General features: G+C 36.8%; 1 protein-coding gene across 1 annotated transcript in view; it reads left to right on the forward strand.

Annotated features, from left to right (window-relative positions):
• The window catches only part of POLQ (DNA polymerase theta), a 92436-nt gene that overhangs the window by 27283 nt on the left and 41079 nt on the right, over positions 1–24074 (forward strand). Inside the window, exons 13-17 of the mRNA XM_031454979.2 lie at positions 1927–2120; positions 3035–3159; positions 4418–4661; positions 17152–20264; positions 22628–22771. Of these exons, the coding sequence (XP_031310839.2) occupies positions 1927–2120; positions 3035–3159; positions 4418–4661; positions 17152–20264; positions 22628–22771 (3820 nt within the window). The remainder of the gene's footprint in view (positions 1–1926; positions 2121–3034; positions 3160–4417; positions 4662–17151; positions 20265–22627; positions 22772–24074) is intronic.

Raw genomic sequence — 24074 nt, forward strand, 5'->3', positions numbered from 1 at the left:
AAGCAGACTTGATCAAGCAGAAGAAAGAAACCATGAACTCAAAGATAGATCATTTGCAATTATACATACAGAGGAGAAAAAAAATGGAGAGTGAAAATCCCTGCAAGACTAATGGGACACCGTGAAGTGAAAAAAGTATACACATTATTGAAGTCCAAGATGGAGAAGAGTGAGAGAAAATGGCAGAAAGTATTTAAAGAAATAATGGCTAAAAACATCCCAAATATGAGGAGAGATATGGATATCTAGGTACATGAAGCTAAGAAAACCCCAAACATACAACCCAAAAGGGACTTCATTGTGATGCATTATTACCAAACTGTCAAAAGTCAAAGAGTCAGAATTTTGAAAACCACAAGAGAAAGGACTTTTGTGTATGTATGTATGTATGTATGTATGTGTGTGTGTGTGTGTATGTATTTAAATGGAGGTACTGGGAATTGAACCTAGGACCTTATGTATGCCAAGCAGGCACTCTACCACTGAGCTATACTATAACCTCCCCCCAGGACCTTTGTTATATACAACCTCATAAGGCTATCAGTGGATTTCTCAGCAGAAACTTTGCAGGTCTGGAGAGCATGGTATGATATTTTCAAAATATTGAGAGAAAAAAACTGCCAACCAAGAATACCTATCATGCTGTTCTTCAGAAATGAAGGCAAGATAAAGTTTTTCCCAAACAAAAGCTGAGACAGTTCATCACCATTGGAGATGCATCATAAGAAATGTTAAAGGGAATTCTTCAGGCTGAAAGGATGCCAATTAACAATGTAAAAACATTTGAATATATAAACTCACTGGTAAAGGTAAATTTATAATCACATTCAGAATTCTGATTGTAATGGTGGTATGCAAACTTTTATACAAAAGTTAGACACACATGTTGAAAACAACTATAATTTCAATAATTTGTTCAACTTTTTTCAGATTCCACATATGAGTAATATCATACAAAATTTGCCTTTCTCTGTCTGGCTCATTACATGTATTACAGTGCCCTTCAGCTTAACCATGTTGTCATAAATGGCAAGAGTTCCTTCTTTTTTATGGCTGTATGATGTTCCATTGTATGTATAGTTATAACATACTATTTTAAGCTGATACTTAATTCTATACAAAAACTCTGTACTTCTCTACCCCTTCATGTTTTATGTCACTGATACTACAGTTTACATGTTATCTTATGTATCCATTTCTTCAAATGTTCTTTTCCTTTCTTTCTTCTGCCAGCTTTTATCTACTGTTTAGCTCTATAATGAATAGTTCATTTCAGTTGTACTTTTTAGCTCCAGAATTTCTATTTGGCTCTTTTTTGTCATTTCTGTTTACTCATATTCTCTACTTGATGAGACATTGTCATCATACCTTCCTTTACATCGTTTAACATGGTTTTCTTTTGACCATACTTATACTGTCTGCTTTGAAGTCTTTGCCTGGTATTTCCAACATCTGGAATCTCTCAAAGAGGTTTCTTTTGCCTACTTTTTTTTTCTGTGTTTGAGACACACGTTGTTGTTTCTTTTCATGTCTCATTGTTATTTGTTGTTGTTGTTGAATCCCAGATACTTTAGATAATATATTGTAGCAACTTTGAATATTGATTCCTCCTCCTCCGTTTTCTCAGAAGTCATACAAAATACTTAAGATTGTATTTAACATCAGAATATTGAGATTAAAAGTGCCTATGATGAAAGTTCTTGGATTCTGTAAAATCCAGCTTGTATGCTTAATGGTTTCTTCCTTTTCCCTTGTCAGTGAGTTGTTTATGATTAAATTAAGTTTTCACATAAATGAAGCATTATCCCATTTAGAAAATTTTCCAAATACCGAGGCTTTTGTTTTTATCAAGAAGTGTATATTTACAATTTTGTCTCTCTTATAATGCAATAGTTCCAGGTAATGGATGATTCTGCTTCCCTTTAGGTTACACCTATGTTTGAGGATTGGACTACTATTGATTGGTATCAGTTTTTCTGTTTATGGGAGAAGTTGCCAGCTTCTATGAAACGGGTGGCAGAACTAGTGGGAGTTGAAGAAGGGTTCTTGGCTCGCTGTGTGAAAGGAAAAATAGTAGTCAGAACTGAGAGACAGCACCGACAAATGGCCATCCATAAAAGGTAAATATCAAGGAACCTGGACTATCCAATATTTAACACAGTATTTGATATGCAATAGTTGTCCAGTTTATTGTAGTCACTTTCAATGTCATTAAAATCAAAGTTTTGGCTAAGTATAGTAAAATTTTTCCATTTCCTGTATTTACTGAATTTATTGGTATTTCAGTTTCTTCCTTGTGGCTTATAAGATGCCATTTATCAAGACTTTTAAAAGTAGAACATTTAATTACTTCCTTTCCTTAAAGAAGATGTGACTTAGAACGGCCAACTTAGTGTGGCTCAATTTGAAGGTATGCTTTGTATCATCCTTAGAAGTGATTCATTACTGATTCATTACCTGTAGGGAAGAGCCAGTTAAAAAGATTCAGGTGGGGAAATTGCACAGGCTTTATCTTCTTTGAAATATAATACAATTATTTTTCTTACAGTATTAGTCTTTAGTATATTATTTACATCATAGTCAAGTGAAAATTTTGTAAGGATTTATATACTTGAATTATTTGTGGCACAATTGCCTTTCACATTAAAACTTTTTTATAATCAAATTTTGATTGAAATATGATTAGATGGTATAACTGTGTATCAAGTGTTCTTTTCAATTTTTGTGCCATCACATTTCTTGAGCCAAGTTTTATTTATTAAAATTAATTAGCAATAGTGAAATATGGAAGAAATCTTTTTGTTATATAGATATTAGTTTTTTGCTATAGTACTAATGTTATGTCAGAATTTACTTTACAAACATTGAGGTCTTTGTCCACTAATCCTGTATCCTATTATAGGAACTGTCTCACTTTCTCAGAGGTGTAAACCCTCCCTTGCCTTTATTGGTTCTTGTTTTTCAACATACATTGTACTTTCATAGTAGACATAAGTGATCTCTTACTACCATACTTTTGTAATTTACTTTCCAGGTTTTTTACCAGTCTTGTGCTATTAGATTTAATCAGTGAAGTTCCTTTAAAGGAAATTAATCAGAAATATGGATGCAATCGTGGACAGATCCAATCTTTACAACAGTCAGCTGCTGTTTATGCAGGTCAGTTAAACAAGCATTTCCACATTTATTTAAGACTGCGGTTTGAGGTCAAGTTAAGGTTACTTTTTTTTTCAAATTCCGTTTTACTGTAGGCTTCTCTAAAAGTTAGGCGGCTGTGTCAAGCCATAATTTTGTATAGCCCCTGTTACCATCAGAACACCTAAAACTACAACTCTTCTGGACTTTGTTACATTATTACAGGAGACTGACAGCTAGCCGAGTATCTAGACCTTAGTCCCCTTCCATTCCTTAGCAGTCTGCTTACCATCCGTCTCTCTTTTTTTTGCCTGTTGTAAGAGGAAACAGATCCAGTTCTCAGTGGTCTTCCTTTTATCATCAGGTTACTGATTAATACTTGTTATTGAGGAGGATGGCAAGTGAAGAGGGATTTCTGGACTTCTATTTCACTGCTCTAAATATCATCTCTTTAAGAAAATACCAGTTTCCCTTAATAAAATTATACTCCTATCCTGTAAGCTAGGCAAACAAGGGAAGTTCTAGGTCTGATTTTATCAAGAACACTTTAAGCCCTAAGGAAGGAAACCCTGGGTTGCTAGAGAGTGTATTTATATGTGTAGTTTCATTGTGAAGGTGTGTGGAGGGGAGAATACTGAGGGAAAGATGAGAGGGTGATGAGAAGGGAGACTTACTGGTATCAACTCACTGGTATCAAAGATCTCAGATTACATCTAGGGTTAATGTTCTCATAGGGAAATAATTTTCTTAATGACTTGACACTTGGCTGCTCTGGCCTCTTTATTTCAGGAGGGTATAGCTATTGAGCTAGGCAACTTTTTTTTTTTAAAGAAAATATCAATGGGAGCTTCACTCTATAAATAATCCTCTCAGCACTTGGCTATTTGAATCAGCTCTCTTGTTTTCTTCTGGGTAGAAAGAGTTCTTTACCTGTTTTAAAGGTTGTTTCTTCCTTAAAAAAAGGAGAGAGTGAGAAAGAGGAATGAACTAGAGTGAGAGCTTTTTGTTTGTTTTGTGTTTATGTGCTCTGCTTCCGTTTTTTTCATATGTCAAGTTATTGATTAAGAATGAATGAGGTAACATTCAATGTGTTTACACATTCATTGCCCATTTAGCTAGACCCTTAGTATATGTCTACTCTCCTATTAATTTACACCTTCGGCCTGTTAAACTTAATGATTCTGCAGGAAAAAAAAATAGTGAAGCAAAAATACACCTCAAGAAATGGAGAATTGGTCTATACAGAATTTTTAATTCAATAAATATTCCATGAATATTCCAGGGATGATTACAGTATTTTCCAACCGCCTGGGCTGGCACAACATGGAACTACTACTTTCCCAATTTCAGAAGCGTCTTACATTTGGCGTCCAGAGGGAGCTGTGTGACCTGGTCCGGATATCCTTACTTAATGCACAGCGAGCCAGGTTCCTCTATGCTTCTGGCTTTCTTACTGTGGCTGATCTTGCCAGAGCAGATGTTGCTGAGGTGGAAACTGTTCTGAAAAATGCTGTGCCTTTTAAAAGGTAAGGAAGTCCCCTATCTACATAGGGTTATTAAGTGGAAAATCAGGTCAATTTGTAAATAACAGATAATGTATTAAAATATTTTTCTCTTAGATAATACCATATCATACTTGGGGTAAGTAGAAGAAAATGTGGCTGCTTTTCCCCCCTTGAAGTTTCCTTTTTTTGTATATTTAAAATGTATTTTATGACTTTAAAGACATTATCTTAACTCTCTCCTAGAAAGATTAAGCAAAGCTAAGTTACCAATGCTTTCTGCATTGATGGACTTTAGTTCTCAGTATATATCCAGGGCTCATCTTAGACTTTCTTCAGGCAAGAGCACTTTATAAATGTACTCCTTTTGACTGTTCCTTGAAACACTAGTCCTCAAAAACAGTTTGTGAGAAGACTCCTTGACTAGTGTGTGTGTGTGTGTGTGTGTGTGTATGTGTGTGTGTGTGTGTGTGTGTAACCAATCCTTGAATGGGCTGGATTCAGCTTATAATCAAGGAAAATCATAATTATTTTCTCAACCACGGTTCTTTGAACTCACTGTTATATGGAATCTCAGCCAGATCCTATGACTAAAATACTAACAGTTTTATTTTCAGGTTTTAAAAATTTGTTTTAATAAGAGCATCAATCTCATTTCCAGTTCCATGCTTCTTTCCTCCCACTCACTTTAGGCCTGACACAGGCTCTGAAACTTGTAATGTGTAGGAAGGGATGGGGGCATAGTCAAAGGAAAGGCCTCACTGCCCAGTGCCACCTCACAGCATGGGCTCCACTCCATGTCATCCAGCAGCAACCTAGGTATGGTTCCTGCTAGTGGGCCTGGGGCAGCATACACTACAACCAGCACAGCTGTAGGGGTATAGCTGTCTCTACCTAGATTTTGAAGGATGAAATCCCCTGGAGTCTTAGGCATGTGCAACACAAGCAGAGAACTGCTGCAGTGGGGGGCCCCTGCAGAGCCCCCACTAGGGCAATGCCTAGTACAACTGTGGGGGCAGGGCCATCCCCTGTGACCGAAGATCAGAAGGTCTGCTGGTGAGATTCTGTCACTTTGGGGTGTGCTTCTGGCTGAAGCCTACATAGAGTATGTTTTGAAATCTACCTGTAAAGGCGTTGATCTCCTCTGAAGCCTGTGATTTTCACAGAATCTTTAGATACATTCATACTTGCTTAGAAATATACAGTAAAAGTCCTAAGGTGGACAAATTCAGATGTGGGAGTATCTGTGGTAACAACATACCACATATCATACCTAACCCTTCCAGGGAGTCAATCTAAAGGCAGTATACATTTTACAAAGTTTATTTGGAAAAAAGTTCTAAACACATTTTGGAATTGCTTCTTTGCTTCTTTGTGATGCTAAGGCTGTTATTCCCATGACATGTCCTCCCAAAAAAAAAAAAAAAACTAAAAACAAAAAAATTAGTGACATCAGTAATAGGACAAATCAACATGATCTGTCTCCTCATGTGACACACTGAGAAAGACAGCATTGCTTCTGGAATATTCTTATCAAAAATGTCTAACATGAACTGTGGGGAAACATCAGGCAAACCTAAATTGAGAGACATTCTACAAAATAATTGGCAAGTACTCTTCAAAAATATCATTATTTGTTTTCGACAAAGACTGAGGAACTGATTCCAGTTAAAGCAGGCTAAAGAGACATGACAACTAAATGTACCACCTTATTCTAGGTTGTATTAGAGGAAGGACATAAGTGGAACAATTGGTAAAATTTGAATTAAGTGTGTAGATCAGAAACAGTATTATATTAATGGCTAATTTTCTGAACAGAATCTGGTGTATCTGCAGACTGGCCACCCTTTCCTTTCAGTACTTGGTACATAAAAGCCAGAAAACCCAGCTAGCATTCAGATTGTCTTGAATAGTTTGCCATTACCAACAATCTACAATGAATTACCTTGTGCATATGTATTTTCATATTGTTGGTAATGTTTCTTCAGAGTAGATTACTAGACATGAGATTTCAAAAGGTAAATGCAGATATAGCTTTATTAGATTCTAAATTGCTCTGCAGAAGGGTCCAGCCAAGTTGTATTCTCACTAGCTTCAGCCTCACCAACAGAATCCATTGTTAGAAAACAAAATTCAGCTGAGTAAATTTGAAGATTTAATTGACTTTATTAGTCACCTTAGGAATCACAGCGTCTTATCTAGCAACTGGAAGGAGTTGTACATGAAAAAAGAAAGGATTGTTTTTAGGCCAGGGCTTCTTATGCGGAGGGGGTGGGGTGGAGGGTGGGGAGGAAAGGCAAGGGGGTTTTATCATGCGCATTGCTTCTTGGGGTTGGGGTAGAACAGGAGGGGAGGAGCTAGGAGGGAACTGGGAGAAAGGATGGATGGATTACCTCATTGTTGCTGACCAGAAAATTCTAGACTGTTTGATTAAGATTACATTTCAGGTGAAAGTCAAAACTGCTGTTAGGTTAGGTATTAAATCTAGGTTTGATATTCTGAGCTTTAGCCATTTTGGGCCTGTGGCTTTTCTCTTTAACAGCTCCCTCCTTTTCTTTGTACTCTCATCCTGAGAGATGTGATCAAAATTTAAGGAATTAGTGTCACTCTTAGCTACTGTTCCGCAGCTTTGGTGATCTTCACTGTGGAATCCATAGGTCATGTTTTTGCTGAACCCCTGTGATATTCATGGGCCAGGACTTCAGGTTCACATTTTTTGAGGTGGCTGCTGTTCTTGCTTATTTTCTGACATTCCACCCTTAGGAAGATCATTTCACTGCTGGTCAGTGGCTGCAAGCATGCATTTTAAACTTTTGAGAGGATCCAGTGCTCCAGGTGATTATGATAACTATAGGTAGGATAATCCTCAGTGTTTGGAGTGCACTTTGGAGCCATAGTCCCTGAGACCCAAACCAACCAAAGACCCCGTTGAAGGAGTCATCCTTTTAAGCCAAGTGGTCTTAGTAAATGTTTCTACTTCCCCAGAAGTGTCAATCCGGTTATAGCAGGTGGTGTTGGTCACAGCACAGACACTTACTTAGCTAAAAGATAATCAAGGGCTATCTTATTATCAAGAACAACATGACTAGAGAGTCTAAGTATTTTTGTTGGCATGTAGTGTCCTAGCAGTGGAATCCACAGTGTCTCTTAAGAGTTAAGAAAAAGTTCCTGATCATATTCTTATTTGTATTAACTCCTAATCAGGGAAGTAGGATTTTCCCAAAGGAAGCAATTCTTGAATCATGACTGCCTCCTGTTAGGCCCTTTCTCTAACAGTTAGGGGCACAGTTAGATAGCCTAAGAGGCATAGTCTAATCGTATGCCTGCTATCTAGGCATTCATAGGCCCAAGGAGAATGATAACTAGCACAAAGATAAGACCAGTTGGGGCACAGACTATTCCTCTTAAGAAGTACTGATAGTGGATTCATTCACAGGGACTGCTGTGTTTACCTATTCAGGCCAGGAGTCAGTCAGGTTTTTAGTGCATGGGGGAAGAGAATCTCCTAGCCTGAAATAGAGTTATCCTAAATTCTAAAGGTTATCCCTTCTTAGAAATGGCCTGGGAGATACAGATGATGGTGTTATCTTTCCAGGCCAATGCCAAAGTGAAGTTAAGAAAGAAAAGGAGAAAGGCTTTCATGTTTAGCTAAAGTAAGACTTGCATCTGGCCTCTTGGGTGATAGCAGTGTATATCGATACCAGCTACCTGTTTTTACTCATCAGTTTGATTCAGGGGTCTACAGTGTTGTACAGGACCGGATGTCAGGTGGTCCTCCTTAGCTGTGAGAAATGTACCCAAGGCTCAATACCATCTATATTTTTGCAACAGTGTCAGTGGTCAGGAGCACTTGAAAAGAAAGTTCCCCTTTGAAAGGGCTCAAGGGCTGCCTTTGTTCTTTGTGATATCAAAATAGAAGGGTGGGAGAAAACTGGAAATATTAGTTTGGTGAGTTGTAGACAGATAATTGAAGAAACTAGAAAAATCCTGGGTGCAGTCCAGTTAATAGGTATGTAATAAAATCTCAAAGACAATTTACAAGACTAGATTCTAGTATCTACAAAGGTGCACGTAATTTTTCTCTCTTCAATTACCCTCATTTTTCTTTAAACTAAAGATAATCACAGTAAAACTATTTGTTTGCATTAAACTTGGCCTGATTGTATAAGTGCAGCAAAAATAGTAACTGACCATTGAAATTCTTTTTAAAGCCTGCTTTGCCAGAATCTTACAAGCAGGGTACCAGGTCCATTTTTTTTTTTTTTTGAAGCAGTTCCTTGAAGCAATCTGGTCATATCTGAGTCTATGCATATCTTTCTCAAATATGTCATTCCAGTCAAAACCTTGGTAATATACTCAATGTTTCTAATTGTAACCTGTTAAAAGGAGAACGGACTCTTATTGAAACTATGCAAGCAAATACATTGTTATGAGAGTAAGAAGATTCACTGAGGGTTTCTGAGTTCTGGATGGATCAGGTAGAGAGAAAATGTAAATGTTTCATTTTTATTCACAAAGGTATACTTTGGTAAAGTTTTTAAGTCATAGATAGCTTAAGAAAACTTCTCCTTGAATTTGGGAAAGCAAAACGTTAGCACATCCTCCTCAGTTCATGTAGTCCCATGTAATCAATACTTTTTCTACTTGAAGACAGTTTTTCAAAGGTCCAGAGGAAGGAAGCTTGAGGCCTCTAGGGATAAAAATAGTCCTTAAATGTACTATGGTGGTTGAAGGAATGCAAAAACAGAGAAATGGGGGTCTGTCAGGGAGCCAGGAAGAACCAAGAGACTTTTTTGGTTTTCCCATAGCCTCCCCAACTGTTTGTTTGATTTACAGTTTCTCTGATTCAGAAGCAGACTGTTGTCATGTTATAAGGACATCAGGATGGCGAAAGTCTGGCAGTAAGGGAGTAATTTTTGCAGAAGTAAAAGGAACTTCATCTACACTTGCTATAGTCTTTACAGATTCTGTTGCTATTGCCTTTGCATGAAATTTTACATATATAAAACAGAAACAGACTCACAGACATTTAGAAAACAAACTGTGGTTACCGGGGAGAGTGGGTGAGAAGGGATAAACTAGGAGTTTGAGATTTGCAGATACTGACTGGTATATATAAAATAGATAAACAAGTTTATACTGTATAGCACAGGGAACTATATTCGATATCTTGTAGTAGCTTACAGTGAAAAAGAATATGAAAACAAATATATGTATATTCATGTATGAAACATTGAAACACTGAAACATTGTGTTGTATATCAGAAATTGACACAACATTGTAAACTGACTATAATTCAATTAAAAAAAAAAGAAAAGAAAATCAGCTAGGGCATTTCCCTGATACTCAGGTACAGTATTTTTAGTGTGAGCCTCAGTTTTGATGTCAGCAATTTCAGAATATAAGTGAATAGCAGTAAGATTATTACTTGTTGCCCACTTCTGATGGCGGTCCCAGAGCTTGTCATACAACATTTTAAGATAATAACTAGAATTATAAGTTAAAAGAATTATCAGTTAGAATTATACCAGGCAAATCAAATTTCTAGGGATTTCACACAATTTCCAGAACACTCATATACTTATGTAAATACAACATAAAGAAGATTTAGTGTTACTTCTTATTTGATAATGCTTCCTATGTAATTTACCATAGCAAATAAGCCTAATTAGTTAAATATCTTTTGAAATACTCTGGGGGGCCCTGTGGAAAAGTTCACAGTTGGTTTGTGGTCAAAGAACTTATTTAGAATTTGATTTTGGGAAGTTTGTCAAAGATATCAAATGGTTTGGACTCTTGACTAAATAGGATCACAGATCAGTATAAAACGATACTTGTCTATTTAGCAGATGAAAGAAAATAAAATTCTAGTTTTATGTAAGTATACTATTGATATTAAAGCTTAATTTAAAAAACCCTTATAATAATTCAGTTTTAGTCAGCTTGATTCCACAAGGTAAAATCTTTTCTTTCTTCAACCTTTTTTATACCTTTATCCTTTATAATCAGGAGTTCCAGTTCAGACAAAATTACTCTTATTTCCCTTAACAAAGTACATCTTCATTCTTCATAACTTTTCTTAGCCAAAACACATCCTGCTTTCTTGCATATGGAGATGTTTCCTTTGTTGTTTCTTATAGCTTTAGTTACGTATGTTAGAATTTTTCACTTTTAAAAACTTTAATTTCTGGTGAAAGTTGAGAACCAAACAATTGTGAACTGTCTCTTACACGAGATTCTGTAGCTTGGCAAAATTATGAATACTCTATAACTTCTAGAAACATGCGCTTTCTCAGAAAATTTCTCAGCATGGCACCAAACATGCTTACTAGTAATCCCAAATTTTATCTTCAGTTTCTCAGCAATAGTGTTACCCCAAAAGGGGAAGGGAAAAGACTCCAGTTCTTGTCATACTTGTCTTACCCCTAGAATACCTAGTCATCTTTGTCCTCTTTACCCATGTCCTTACCCATGATGCACACAGAGAAACCACAATGCTAATTATATTAAAATGAGCATTGGGTCATGTCTGGTTAGGTTCTTCTCTCTACCTCGCAGTTTCGGCTGTCCAGTTCTAACCAGTTTCTTCCACTCATTTAGAAGTAAAGCCCCTTTATGTTGGAGGTGGGCATAACACCATCTTCAGGACCATCCTCCCTCTCCTCCACCTATCTGCCCAGTGCCCCCACTTATCTAAGTACCTAACAATAGGAAGCCAAAAGTAGATAAACCTATGTTCAGTAATTAATCTTTCACCTATTTTATCTTATTTTGAATGATCTAAATGTTCAGTAAATTTCCATCATTAAATTTCATCTTGGCAAAACTTTAGGGTTTCAGGCTACTGAAAAGATTTGGAAAACTTACTTGAAAAGTTCACCTAGGAAACCTTTTTATTCTACTTTTAATTTACTTGCTCTAAACAATTATATTTAGATCTAATGAAAATTTCATTGTACCAAGTTATTTTTCTTGCTGACAAATTTTTTGGCTTAGGTAGAATAAAATTATTGTAATTAATGCTGATAACTCTAAAGACATGTCTGTTTTAGTTAAAGCAACAAACTTAAAACCAGCTTTTACTTACTAAAGATTATTTTAGATAACTTGCTCTTGAAAAGCATTTGAGTTAGTATATTCCTTAGAACTGTGGAATGCCCGATCCTTACAAGCTTGTTTTTAAACCAACTAAATAAAGCTCTTTTATAAATCAATTTTGGCAATACCATCCAGAGGTAGAAAAATACTACAGTTCTATAACGTGTATATGTGTGCGTATATATACACATATGCATATGTAGACATACACACACATAGACTCAAAAGGATCTTAGAAGACAAGGTTCTTCATTCTTTAAATGTAGAAAAGGCCTAAAAATTCTTATCAGGCTCTGAATATCAGCTTCCAGTTTGGCCAGTTTTCTGCTCATAAAGTTATTAAGTCCTTTCTAATATCTTTGTCAGGTTTCAGAAGGACAAAGTAAATATTTCTGACAATATTGAATAACCCTGTTAATTTTTAGTTTCCCTTGGCTGTTAAGGGCAGTAACAGCAGTTTACTAGAATATTCCGTAGAGTTTCTTCAGCTCTTGGAGGGGCTCATATTGGGGCATTTAAGTTGATTTTGAAGAATTTGCATAGGGTTTTTGAAGATACTCACCCTCCTACCCCCAAGGGTCCTAGCTGATTATGATAGAGACTGACTTTTGGGCCAGTGTTTTGATGATGAACCCTTAGGAGGGTGTAATGGGGGAGGCCTAGGTGTTGTTTTGGGTTTATGGCCTTGGAATTGTTGTAGCTATAATGCTATTAGCTTGGCAGATTTTTGTTTTCAATCTTGCTCTGAAATGGAGTAGGACCTTGTGAGCCCCCCTTCCCAAACCCCTGCCTGTTATTTATAGAAAAGCTGAAGTTTCCCAGGCCTCCATGAGTCATAGAAGAGCATGCTCAAGCAGTTGATTAGGACAAGCCTGCAGACATTGGGGAATGGCAATGACTCTGACCACCTGTCTCGAGGATTAACTGAGATTATTCCTTCATTTCCCTTTCAAACTTGGCTGAAAAGAATCTTTGGAGATGGTTATTTTGGGGGGGGTTTCTGGGTCCACTAGATTGTAGGCATTCTGGTTAAAAGCAACTTTCGTTTTTGTTATCAGGGCTCTTGCCCCCAGCAGGGAAGAAACAAGAACTGGTTAGAACCCACCAATTCCAAGATGGTGGAGGATTTGATTTCCACTGGACCTTGAGCATCATTATACGCTCATTGTAATGTATTAGCAAGCTAAGTGACACGCCCACCAGCACCATAACACTTGACTATTGCCATGACAACAACCAGAAAAACCCATAAAAGGACTGAAAAACAAGGACTGATTGGCTCCATCATACACAAAAGGAAGACATGATAGCAGAAGACTCCCATAAAAGTCCACATGGCCTGACCCAGCCAGAGCTGTCTCTACCACCCATCTTGGCTGACAGCTCCCTGCTCTAGCTCTTTTCTTCCCTTCTCTCTGCTGGAGCACTTTCCTTCCATTTCCCCTTCCATTTCATCCCTCAACCTCTGCTGTGTGAATTCTTTCACAGCCAGCAGCAAGAACCCACACTTTGGTGAGCTTCCTAATTTAGGGATCCCTCCATCCGCTAACAGCTCCATGATCCTTTCAGAATGCTCAGCAGTAGTCAAGTTCAGTCAGGCTTACGGCTTCGCATTCTGTTTTCTGCCTTTTTATAATGATTTGTGAAAAATCAGTTGCTATTTTTTGAGCCCTCTCTGGTATCATCCTCAGGGTATTGCCATCTTGCTTCCTGCATCCATTTTTTGACTTCCCCAGTTCAAACATGTACAAGCTGATAAAGATTTAGTATTCTAGGGTCATAGGCACTGACAATAACACTAAAATTCTTTAAACTTCTGGGGCTCCTCTCGTTGCTGAAAAACCAGCCTCTGTACCCTGATAGCTGAATTGAGAGTTGGAGGCTGAGTTTTGGGAGTATTAGAAAAGAACAGCTTTATTGCTTTGCCAGACAAAAGGAGTCATAGCAGGCTAATACCTTAAAGACTGCGAGCCTACCTTGGAGTAAGGGTCCTGGGGTTTCACAGAAAAATGGAAACAGGAGGGAGATAACAATCAAGGTGTGAGCAGGGGCTACATTTCTTTCATCTTGATAAGAACTTGGTCTTGTTATGGAGGAATTTAGGAGAGTCTGCCCATTTTCTTGAGGTTCAATCCATGACCTTCTTTCATGACCTCTAGGATAAAAGAATAAGTAATTCTAAGAAAAAAATGCACAAGGTGGGGGGCGTGTTAGTCATAAGATCAGTTTAGCTAGAAGTACAGGCCTGAACAACTCAGTAGCCATCTTGTTAGTTTTCTACTCTTTCACTCTTGAGGTTTAAGAAATTCTTTTCCTATAGTGGAAGAGTTTCATCTGCAACTTCAGGTATTGTTTTATCTTGTTTTGTTTTATTTAATTAATTAATTTATAAATATATTTTTATTGAAGTGTAGTCAGTTTACAATGTTGTGTCAGTTTCTGGTGTACAGTGCAATACTTCAGTCATATAGAAACATACATATATTCGTTTTCATATTCTCTTTCTCCATAAGTTACTACAATCAGGTGGTTTTATTTTAAACAGCAACTGTCTAATAGTCTCTTCAGAGTAGAAAGGCAGTTCAGACAGGGCAGTAGTAAAACGAGTACTCAGGTGAAAAAGGAAAGAAGAAAGCAGTAGGAGTCACATCAGTATTTTTGTTTCAGGCACCTTTTATATCTTTAACTTTTCATCAATTTTTTGTAATGAGTTTTTCAATGAAGACTTTTGGAGTTTTGAAAACTTTTGAAGTCTTCTGCATACTAATTAAAATAGATATTCCATTGTGTTTGCTTTGGGAGGTTTCTTGCTTTTAAGTGTACCTTTTAAATGACCTTACCTATTTGGAACATTGATCATAATGGCCGCTGTAATTCTAGGCTATGTTTAGTAAAACTTCGCTGTTTTGCTCAGCATCTGCAGCTTCCAGGACTGTAGTTCTTTGTTTTGTTTTGTTTTGTTTTTTTGGGGGTGTGTGTGTATTTTTAAATTTATTTTAATGGAGGTACTGGGGATTGAACCCAAGACCTTGTGTATGTTAAGCATGTGCTCTACCACTGAGCTATATACCCTACCCGCCAGGACTGCAGTTCTTAAACATAAAATAAGCAGGTATACTGGAAGGTGGCAAACTCAACTCTTTGGATATAAAGGATCCCATTTCTTTTAGCCATACCCTTGGGTTTCTCAGAGCCAAACTAATACCTCAAGGGATGTGCCACAGGGTTAGGGATTGTGGGGTGTTTTACAATGCACCTGGTGTTACTGGACTCAGTGGTTCCATTGCTTGGGGTGCATAGCCAATGAACAAGCCAAATACTTTTGAGCAAAGCATAAGCATTTATTGGTTATGACAGATGAGACAGGGAGATAGCCCTTATGGCACTGTCTCCCTGCACAGCATGATCAGGGTAGTTTTAAGCTAAGGGTGCATGCATATTCATGAAAGGGTGATTGTGATCTTCCATATAGAGGTGGAGTTTGAAATGCCCTTGCACAGTGCTACAGCATGCTCAAACGTGAAGGCAGTCCCCTCTCTTGGGGTGGAGATTTTAGCATTAAAATGAGGCAAAGTTCACTCTAGGTTGACAAAATCCAGGCACCTAGTTGAGTGAAGTCATGAGGGTCAGCAAAGCTCAGCATTATCATTCCTTAGACTCCAGTTAGTCTGGTGGATTAGTTCTCAAGGGAGTTTGGATCCTACAAGACAGCTCAAGAATGTGCTTCAGGCTGATCTTTGCCTTTGAAACCATCTTGGAATCTTTATGACTGATTTATTATCTTTACTATAGTGGTTACTTCTTTTGCCTGATAATAGTCCTTTGTTCCTGATTCTTTATTGTTTTTAAAATCCTTAATTTCTGAGATCAGTTTATTTTCACATGAAGACCTAGGAAGCCGTATGCTGAAGTGTTCCTTCCTCTCTCGAGTGGATGAAACATCCTCTGGTAGATCCCTTGAGGAGGGCTTATCTAGTATAGAATTCTCCAAGGTCTTGTATGTTTAAAACTCTTTTCCTATAACCTTAATATTTGAAGCACCTCTTGGCTTGATATAAATCCTTAGTCTATACTTTCTTTTATGGAGTTTTTTGAAAATTTTTTTTTTTTTTTTTTTTTGCTTTGTATACTGTTTTTGAGGACTCTGATGGGACTATGATTCTTTTGCCTTTCTACATATGTAGGCCCTGAGATTTATTATCCATATCTTTGAAGTTTGATGGTTTTACTAGGCATTTTTGTTAGGCTGTAATTAGTTGCTATGGAACAAATTACTTAAGAACTTAGTGTCTTAAAAGCAACTAGTAAATACATATAAATTCAAAATTTCTGCAAGTTATGAATTTGGGAGTACCTTTCCTGGTGGTTCTGGTCTGGTTTGAGCTCTCTCATGAGGTTGTAGTTAAGTTGCAAGGACTTTAGCCATCTGAAGGGTTGACTTAGGTCTGCTTTTAAGATGACTCATAGAAGCTGGCAAGTTGGTGCTTAGTTCTCCACATGAGCTTTTCTGTAGAACGGCTTTATATCCTTATAACATGATGGTTGACTTCCCCCAGAGTGAGTGACCCAAGAGAGAGCAAAATGGAAGCTGCAATGTCTTTTATGACCTAGTCTCAATTTTTTAGTTGTTTTAGGTGAGAGGCTAAATTGGTCCATATTACTCTATGTTGGTTAGAAACAGAAGATTCTTGGCTATCATTTCTTCCACAATTTTAATGCCTCATCCTGTTTATCCTCTCTTTATGATATTTCAGTTGCATGTGTGTTTTACCTTTTACAGTGTAGAATATATTACTGTGAAGAGCACTGATATTTCATCAGTTAGCTTGACTGAGCTCACACTCTCAACTTTGCCTGCCTGCTGTGGGCAATAGCTCAAATCTCAGTTCAGTTGTTTAGACTTTCATTTGGCTGCTTGGAGTCTGCCCACACTTGCATAATTTTGACAGCCAGATATTTGGGCAGAATTTATATGAAAAATTTGGGATTCTTCTCTGGATCTCTCAATTCTGAACTTTCTCTCTTCATTTTGTACCTCCTGTAGTTATTCTGAACTCTGTTTCAAATTCTGTCAATCAATAAACTCCAGGTTTAAAGACTGTCTTAATGAGGCCTTCCCTAATGATGCTATTTAGAAATTGAAGAACCACCCATCCCTTTCTGGTGCTTCATTTTCTTTTTTTTTTTTTTTCCTCCCACAACTCTTATCAACTACACAGAATGTGTTTTAACATTTGTTTATTTTCTGATTCCCCCATCTAGAAGGAAAGCTCTATGAGGGTAGATATACTTCCCTCTTATTCAATTCTACTTCCTCAGTTCCTAGAAAAGCTCAGGTTGATGCTTAATAAAAATGTGTTGTATTAATGAATGAATCAATGCATTAATTTACTTATTTTCCTATCCCTTGTATAGTACCAGAAAGGCAGTGGATGAGGAAGAGGAAGCTGCTGAAGAACGTCGGAATATGCGAACTATTTGGGTGACTGGCAGAAAAGGCTTAACTGAAAGGGAAGTAGCAGCCCTTATAGTGGAAGAAGCCAGAATGATTCTGCAGCAGGACTTAATTGAAATGGGAGTGCAGTGGAATCCATATTCCCTTTCAAATTCTGATACACACTCATTGATCAGCAGTAAGTCAGAAGTAAAAGAACACAAATTTATACCCCAAATTGAGAGTTCTTATAAAAGAGTAACAGCAAAAAGAAAAAGTAACACAGTATTCAGCGATTCTTCTGTGAATCATTCACCAAATACAGTGCATGATTTAGATAAAAGAACAGAGGGTACAAATTTCTTTTCTCACAAGTTTCAGGTTGGAAATCAAGAACATCAGTTACATTGCATTACCAGAACAAGAAAACAGGCTTCTTTGAATATAAATAAAAAGAAGCTAGGAACCTCTCTGCATGAGGGGAAAACAAGCTCTAAGAAAGTTGTTCAGACTCTCTCATCTGAGAAAACAAAAAAAGAAGCTTTGAATTTCAGTTCAGAAAAGATGAATACAACCTCTCAATCTTGGAAACATAGTAATAAGCATCTAAAACTATCCAGAGACAATAGCCCTATCAAAGACACTATGATACATAGGATCAATTTACAAGAACGAACTATGTCTAATCCTGTTCATTGTGAAGACTCATTTACTTTAAATGAGAATATGGAGTTTAGAAGTCCAGAGCCATTTGCCAAAAATGTATCTTTCTGTGCTGAGGGAAAATACAACAAAGCATTATTCCTATCACAAACGGAACAAAGTTGTTTAAGGAACAAAACAATAGCTAATGATATTCTAGTGGAACATTTTATCACAGGATCCCAGAGTAAAAAAGTAATTTGTCAAGATGCTAAGGTGGTTAGTGAAAATGGAAGAGAATTAGCAATTGAGTCAGAAAAAATAAATAAAGCATGGATACAAAATGAGTCAAAAAACCACAATGTTTGTGTGAAACACCATGACAGCCATCCAGCTAACTGCCTGGAAAAGCAGTTTGATAAACAGGCAAACACTTATACCAAACTGAAAAAAATAACAGCAATACAAATGCCCTGTGAGGCAGACTGTAGTTACATGAGTAGAAACTCAACTGTTATTGTCAGACATGAAAGTGTAAAGTTTAATGCTGAAGAAAATAAATCAAATAATCTTCAGGTATCAGGAGATAATACAAGCAGCACTGAGATTCCCAGTGGAGTACATCTACCAAGTAGAGCATGTGGTAAGTCAGGAAGCCAGCTTGAGAATATTCTAAATACCCCTAGAGTACAAGAAAAAACAGATGCTTATGAAGCAGTCAAAGCTAAAAATAATCATGTTTCTGACCTAGGTTTAGATCTCTGTGATTTTGAAGATAGTTTGTACCTTGATACTCAGTCAGAGAAAATAATTCAACAGGTGGCAACTGAAAATGCCAAGCAAGAAGGAGCGAAGGACACAAACCTGGCAACAGGGATGATGCAGAAGAGCCTAGACAAACAGAGCTCAGTGAGCTCTTGTCAGAATGAGATTCACGTTACTTTTCCTCGTGAACGATGTTCTTCTGGAATGACAAATATAGATCATTTGAAACTTAAGACTGTAGATGCTGTGAAACAAGGCACTGATTCACATGGGGTTGATAACCTGACTCCAGAAAGCCCAACTTTGTATTCTCCTATACTAGTGGGGGAAAATGGCCCATGTTTTAAAGGCAATGAACTTTCTGTTACTGACTCCCAATTAAATAGTTTTCTTCAAGGTTATCAAACACAAGAAGCTATGAAACCAGTTATACCCCTGTTTCCTCAAAAGATAACTCCTACCGGTATAGAAGTAGAATGTCTGCCAGTTCCTGAAACAAGTTTGAATTTGAGTGATAGTTTACTGTTTGACAGTTTCAGTGAAGATGACCTCATAAAAGAACAACCACCTGATGTACGAGCAAAAGAACTTCCTTTGGAAATAGCTTCAGTCCATTTCAGTGATTCTCTGTGTTTCCAACCAGAGGGCCCAATTAAAAAATCAAATATGAATGAGAATCAAGATAATCAGCAGCCATTGTCTTGTTTCAGTGATGGGTCCATTATATGTTCAGAAATAGATTCTGCTCAGATGGTTGAAGCTTTGGACAATGTAGACGTGTCTCCTGTCCAAGAGAAACATAATACTACAGTATCTCTTAGAGTATTAGAACTGAGTGATCCAGTGATTGAAGGTAATGATTATCCCCAAAGAGAAGTAATTGGAGGAGTTAAAGATGAAAGGTCTCAAAAATCCAAATTAACTGGGATGAGACAAGAGAATTCATTTGTATGGTCAGGGGCATCATTTGATTTAAGTCCAGGACTGCAAAGGATTTTGGATCAAGTTCCCAGTCCTCTAGAAAATGAAAAGTTAAAATTAACCACTACGGACTTGTCACTTTCGAAAGGAAAAAATACAACTGTAAATGACAAACAAGAGTTGATTTCAAATTTGGAGCCAAATCAAGTGCAAGGAATTTCATTTTCCCCTAATATTGCAGTAAAAGGCAAAACTGGGGCACTAGAGAACAATGTCATTCATGGTGAAATCCCCTCCCTCTTGCCTTGTAAAGAAAGCTGTATAGTTGATGATAATGGACTCATTCCTCCTACACCCATTCCAGCATCTGCTTCTAAGATGGCATTTCCAGGTATTGGAACATCTTCTGTGAAGCTCCAGAAAATCAGTAGTGTTTCACAACTTGATGAAAGTTACTTATTTTGTTTGCCTTCAGATAATAAAAACCATGATTTAAGTCCAGAGAGAAATGGTTTAAAAGACAGCAGTCCCATCAGAGACACAAGCTTTTCACTGCAGCTATCACCGGATGGGTTGCAGCTAACTCCAGCCTCATGCAGTTCAGAAAGTTTGGCTATAATTGATGTAGCAAGTGACCAAACTCTGTTTCAAACATTCATTAAGGAGTGGCAGAGCAAAACTCGATTTTCCATCTCATTGGCTTGTGAAAAGATTAGTAATTTGACATCTTCTAAAACTACTACTATTGGTGGAAGGTTTAAACAAGGTAAGAATTAAAAATAAATTTCTACATTTATATGTAAAACAGTGGACTGAGATGGGATCAAGACTTTTCAGCATTGGATATTAAATGTATTAAATTTGTTCAAAGTTTAATAATTTTCTCTTACGTGAGTTTACATGTAGAACAGCCTTATTGTTCAGCACAACTAGATTAATAATAGTTACCCCCTGGTATAAGAGATGGGGGAACCTCAGGACATGTGAGTAGGAGAGCTGAGCAGTGAGGCCAAGAGCTCAAGCTGGGAGACTGAAAAAGTGCAGACTACTAGAACACTACTCATTCCCCTGGCACTGATCTACCATTGAACATGGGGTCTAATCAGGCTTGTGTCTGCCTCCTTTCAAGTAGGCCAGAGATCCCATCTACAGAGCCTTTCTATAGCAGCTCCTCATTCTAGGTAGCTCATTGAGAGTCCCATACCAGTGTTGTCTCCCTGGACACTGACTCAGCAGCCAAGCTTATTGCTGCTGGGAACACCATAGTTGATATGGCTGGTTCAGAGGCCAGCCCTGGAACAGTGTTCCACAGCTTGATGCTTGGGTGTTCCAGGAACCTGCCTCTCAAACAGCAGCTCTTTTTCCTATGCCATTCTGGGCTTTGCCCTGTCTGATGCCACAGGGCTTTTCTATTTTATGGTTGTCTTTCTCCTCTTCACTTCTGAAGGCTCTGTGGAGGTTCCCTACACATCTCTGCTGCTTCAAATCCTGGCCATATCTGGTGTTAGAGTGTGCTAAGCTTTAACATTGAACACAACATTTCTCTAAAAAAGAAATCTCATAGATATATATTAGAATGTAAGTTTGTGAAATTAAAGATGTATATTTTGAATATGAATCAGATTTTTTGATATCTTTATGGTATGACATGGTTTTAATTTAATTAACTGAAGTATAGTTTATTTAGAATATTGGTTTCATGTGTACAATATAGTGATTCAATATTTTTATAGCTTATATTACATTTAATGTTATTATAAAATATTGGGCATATTTTTCTGTGCTCTACAGTATATCCTTGTAGTTGATTTATTTTATACACAATAGTTTGTACCTCTTAATACCTTGCCTCTCCCCACAACCCTCTTCCCACCGGTAACCACTAGTTTGTTCTATATATCCGTGAGTCTGTTTATATTTTGTTATATTCATTCATTTTATTTTTTAGGTTTCATATAAAAATGATGACATACAGTGTTTGTCTATCTCTGACTTACTTCACTTAGCACAATACCTTCTAGGTCTATACATGCTGTTGCAAATGGCAGACGTGATGGTTTTTATTAATCATCATTGCTCATGAATTATTTTCTATTAAATTGTAATATCCTTATTCATTTATATAGTCACAGAAGTGCACAGCAAATAGGCATTATATTTTTTCAGGATCTGTATTAGCTATATATTTTCCAACACTTACTTCAAGTAGAATTGTACCTCCGTTTATAGTCATGAATCACATTGAAATGTTGATCCCAAAGTTTCCCAAAGGACTCTCAAATTTTCAGAGAATTGAAACTTTTGGTTAAATAATGCCATATATTCTGGTCTTAACTTCATGACTGTAATGATTCTTTGTTATGGGGGATAGCTGTAGTAGGCTTTATAACCTGTTGTGGAAATCAAGATTTGATCAGACTTCTTAAATACCTCTATCTTTGAATGAATTTGTTCTAAAGTTCTGAATGTTTGTCTGATCAGGAATCAGGAAGTATATGTGTTAAGGACAAGTTTTATGTACCTTCAGTGCTAGAGTTTAGAGGGATAAAAACATTCACTTAAATTTAATAAATATGTGCTGGTTTATTTTCCAGGTATTGGGGATATAATTGTAAATAAGATAGTTTTTGACCTATGTCTTTGTAAAATTGAAGGTGCATTATTTTAGAGAATATACTGACTCCAAATACGAAATCATACCTACTTCTTCTCAGAGAAATAAGACTCTTGATTTTTAGGGAGTTTCTTAGTGTTAAGAATCACTGAGTTTGCTACAGAATTTTTGTGGTGTGCAGGTGATCTTTGTTTTGCTTGAGTTATAGAAATTCAAAATGTAGCTTTTAAGAAACTTTAAAAAGTTAACTTTAAACTATTTTAGTCATTATTATAGACCTATTTTAAGAAATCTTTGGTAAATTTTTCATAGTGACAGTTGTCTTAATTGATGGGAAGCCTAGAAAGATCTTACATACACCTAAAAATGACTATCCACATAATGCATATTGTAGGGATCTGAAAAACTTGTGTGTTAAATAGTTTTTTTTTTATTATTTTTATCATTGTTTTAAGGCTCCGTTTAATGGCTTTATTTTTAGAGATTTTTACCTATTTCACTTTCGATTTATGTAGTTCGTTCCCCTCAGGAAAACCCTATTAGAGATGATGGATTTCCTGTTAAAGGTTGTGATGACATCTTGGTGGTTGGACTGGCAGTATGCTGGGGTGGAAGAGATGCCTACTATTTTTCATTGCAGAGGGAACAAAAGCATTCTGGTAAGTAATCACTATTTGGCTAAGTCACTATATAATTTTAATGTAACCGCTATGAGGATAGTGACTTTTTTGTTGAGAACAGTTCCTTGATATTTGCCTAGAATTTATTTTTTAGAATTAAAAAAAATTTTTTTTAATAGTGGCTGTTATGTACGTTATTTCATATATTAACTGGAGTGATGTCCTTTTTAAATTTATTTTTTTGATTGAAGTATAGTCGGTTTACAGTATTATATCAATTTCTGGTGTATAGCATAATGTTTCAGTCATACATATACATACGTATATTCCTTTTCATATTCTTTTCATTATAGCTTACTACATGATATTGAATATAGTTCCCTGTGCTATACAGTTTAAACTTGTTGTTTATCTATTTTATACATGGTAGTTAGTATATGCAAATCTTGAGCTCCCAGTTTATCCCTTCCCACCACTCCATTCCCTGACTGGTAACCATAAGTTTATTTTCCATGTCTGTGAGTCTGTTTCTGCTTTGTAAATAGGTTCATTTGTGTCTTTTTTTTTTTTTTTTTTTTTAAGATTCCACATACAAGTGATATCATATGGTATTTTTCTTTCTCTTTCTGGCTTCACTTAGAAACTGACAACCTCTGTGTCCATCCATGTTGCAGCAAATGGCATTATTTTATTCTTTTTTATGGCCAAGTAGTATTCCATTGTATATATATAACCACAACTTCTTTTTCCAGTCATCTGTCGATGGACATTTAGGTTGTTTCCATGTCTTAGCTATTGTAAATTGTGCTGCTGTGAATATTGGGGTGCATGTATCTTTTTGAATTAGAGTTCCCTCCAGATATGTGCCCAGGAGTGGGATTGCTGGATCTTATGATAGGTCTATTTTTACTTTTTTAAGGAACCTCTATACTGTTTTCCATAATGGCTACACCAAACTACATTTCCACCAACAGTGTAGGAGGATTCCCTTTTCTCCACACCCTCTCCAGCATTTATTGTTTGTGGATGTTTTAATGATGGCCATTCTCCCTGGGGTAGACTGCCCTAGGAGAACATTGTTCAGATTTATGTTGGAGAATGTTTTGCTTATGTTTTAGGCTGCCCTAGGAGAACATTGCTCAGATTTATGTTGGAGAATGGTTTGCCTACGTTTTCTTCTAGGTGATTTATAGTATCTTGTCTTATGTTTAAGTCTTTAAGCCATTTTTAGTTTTCTTTTGTGTATGTTGTGAGGGAGTGTTCTAACTTCGCTGAATTACATGTGGCTGTCCAGTTTTCCCAACACCACCTGCTGCAGAGACTGTCTTTTCTCCATTGTATA

Source organism: Camelus dromedarius, chromosome 2, assembly GCF_036321535.1.
Source record: "Camelus dromedarius isolate mCamDro1 chromosome 2, mCamDro1.pat, whole genome shotgun sequence".
In the NCBI taxonomy this organism is placed as follows: Eukaryota; Metazoa; Chordata; class Mammalia; order Artiodactyla; family Camelidae; genus Camelus; species Camelus dromedarius.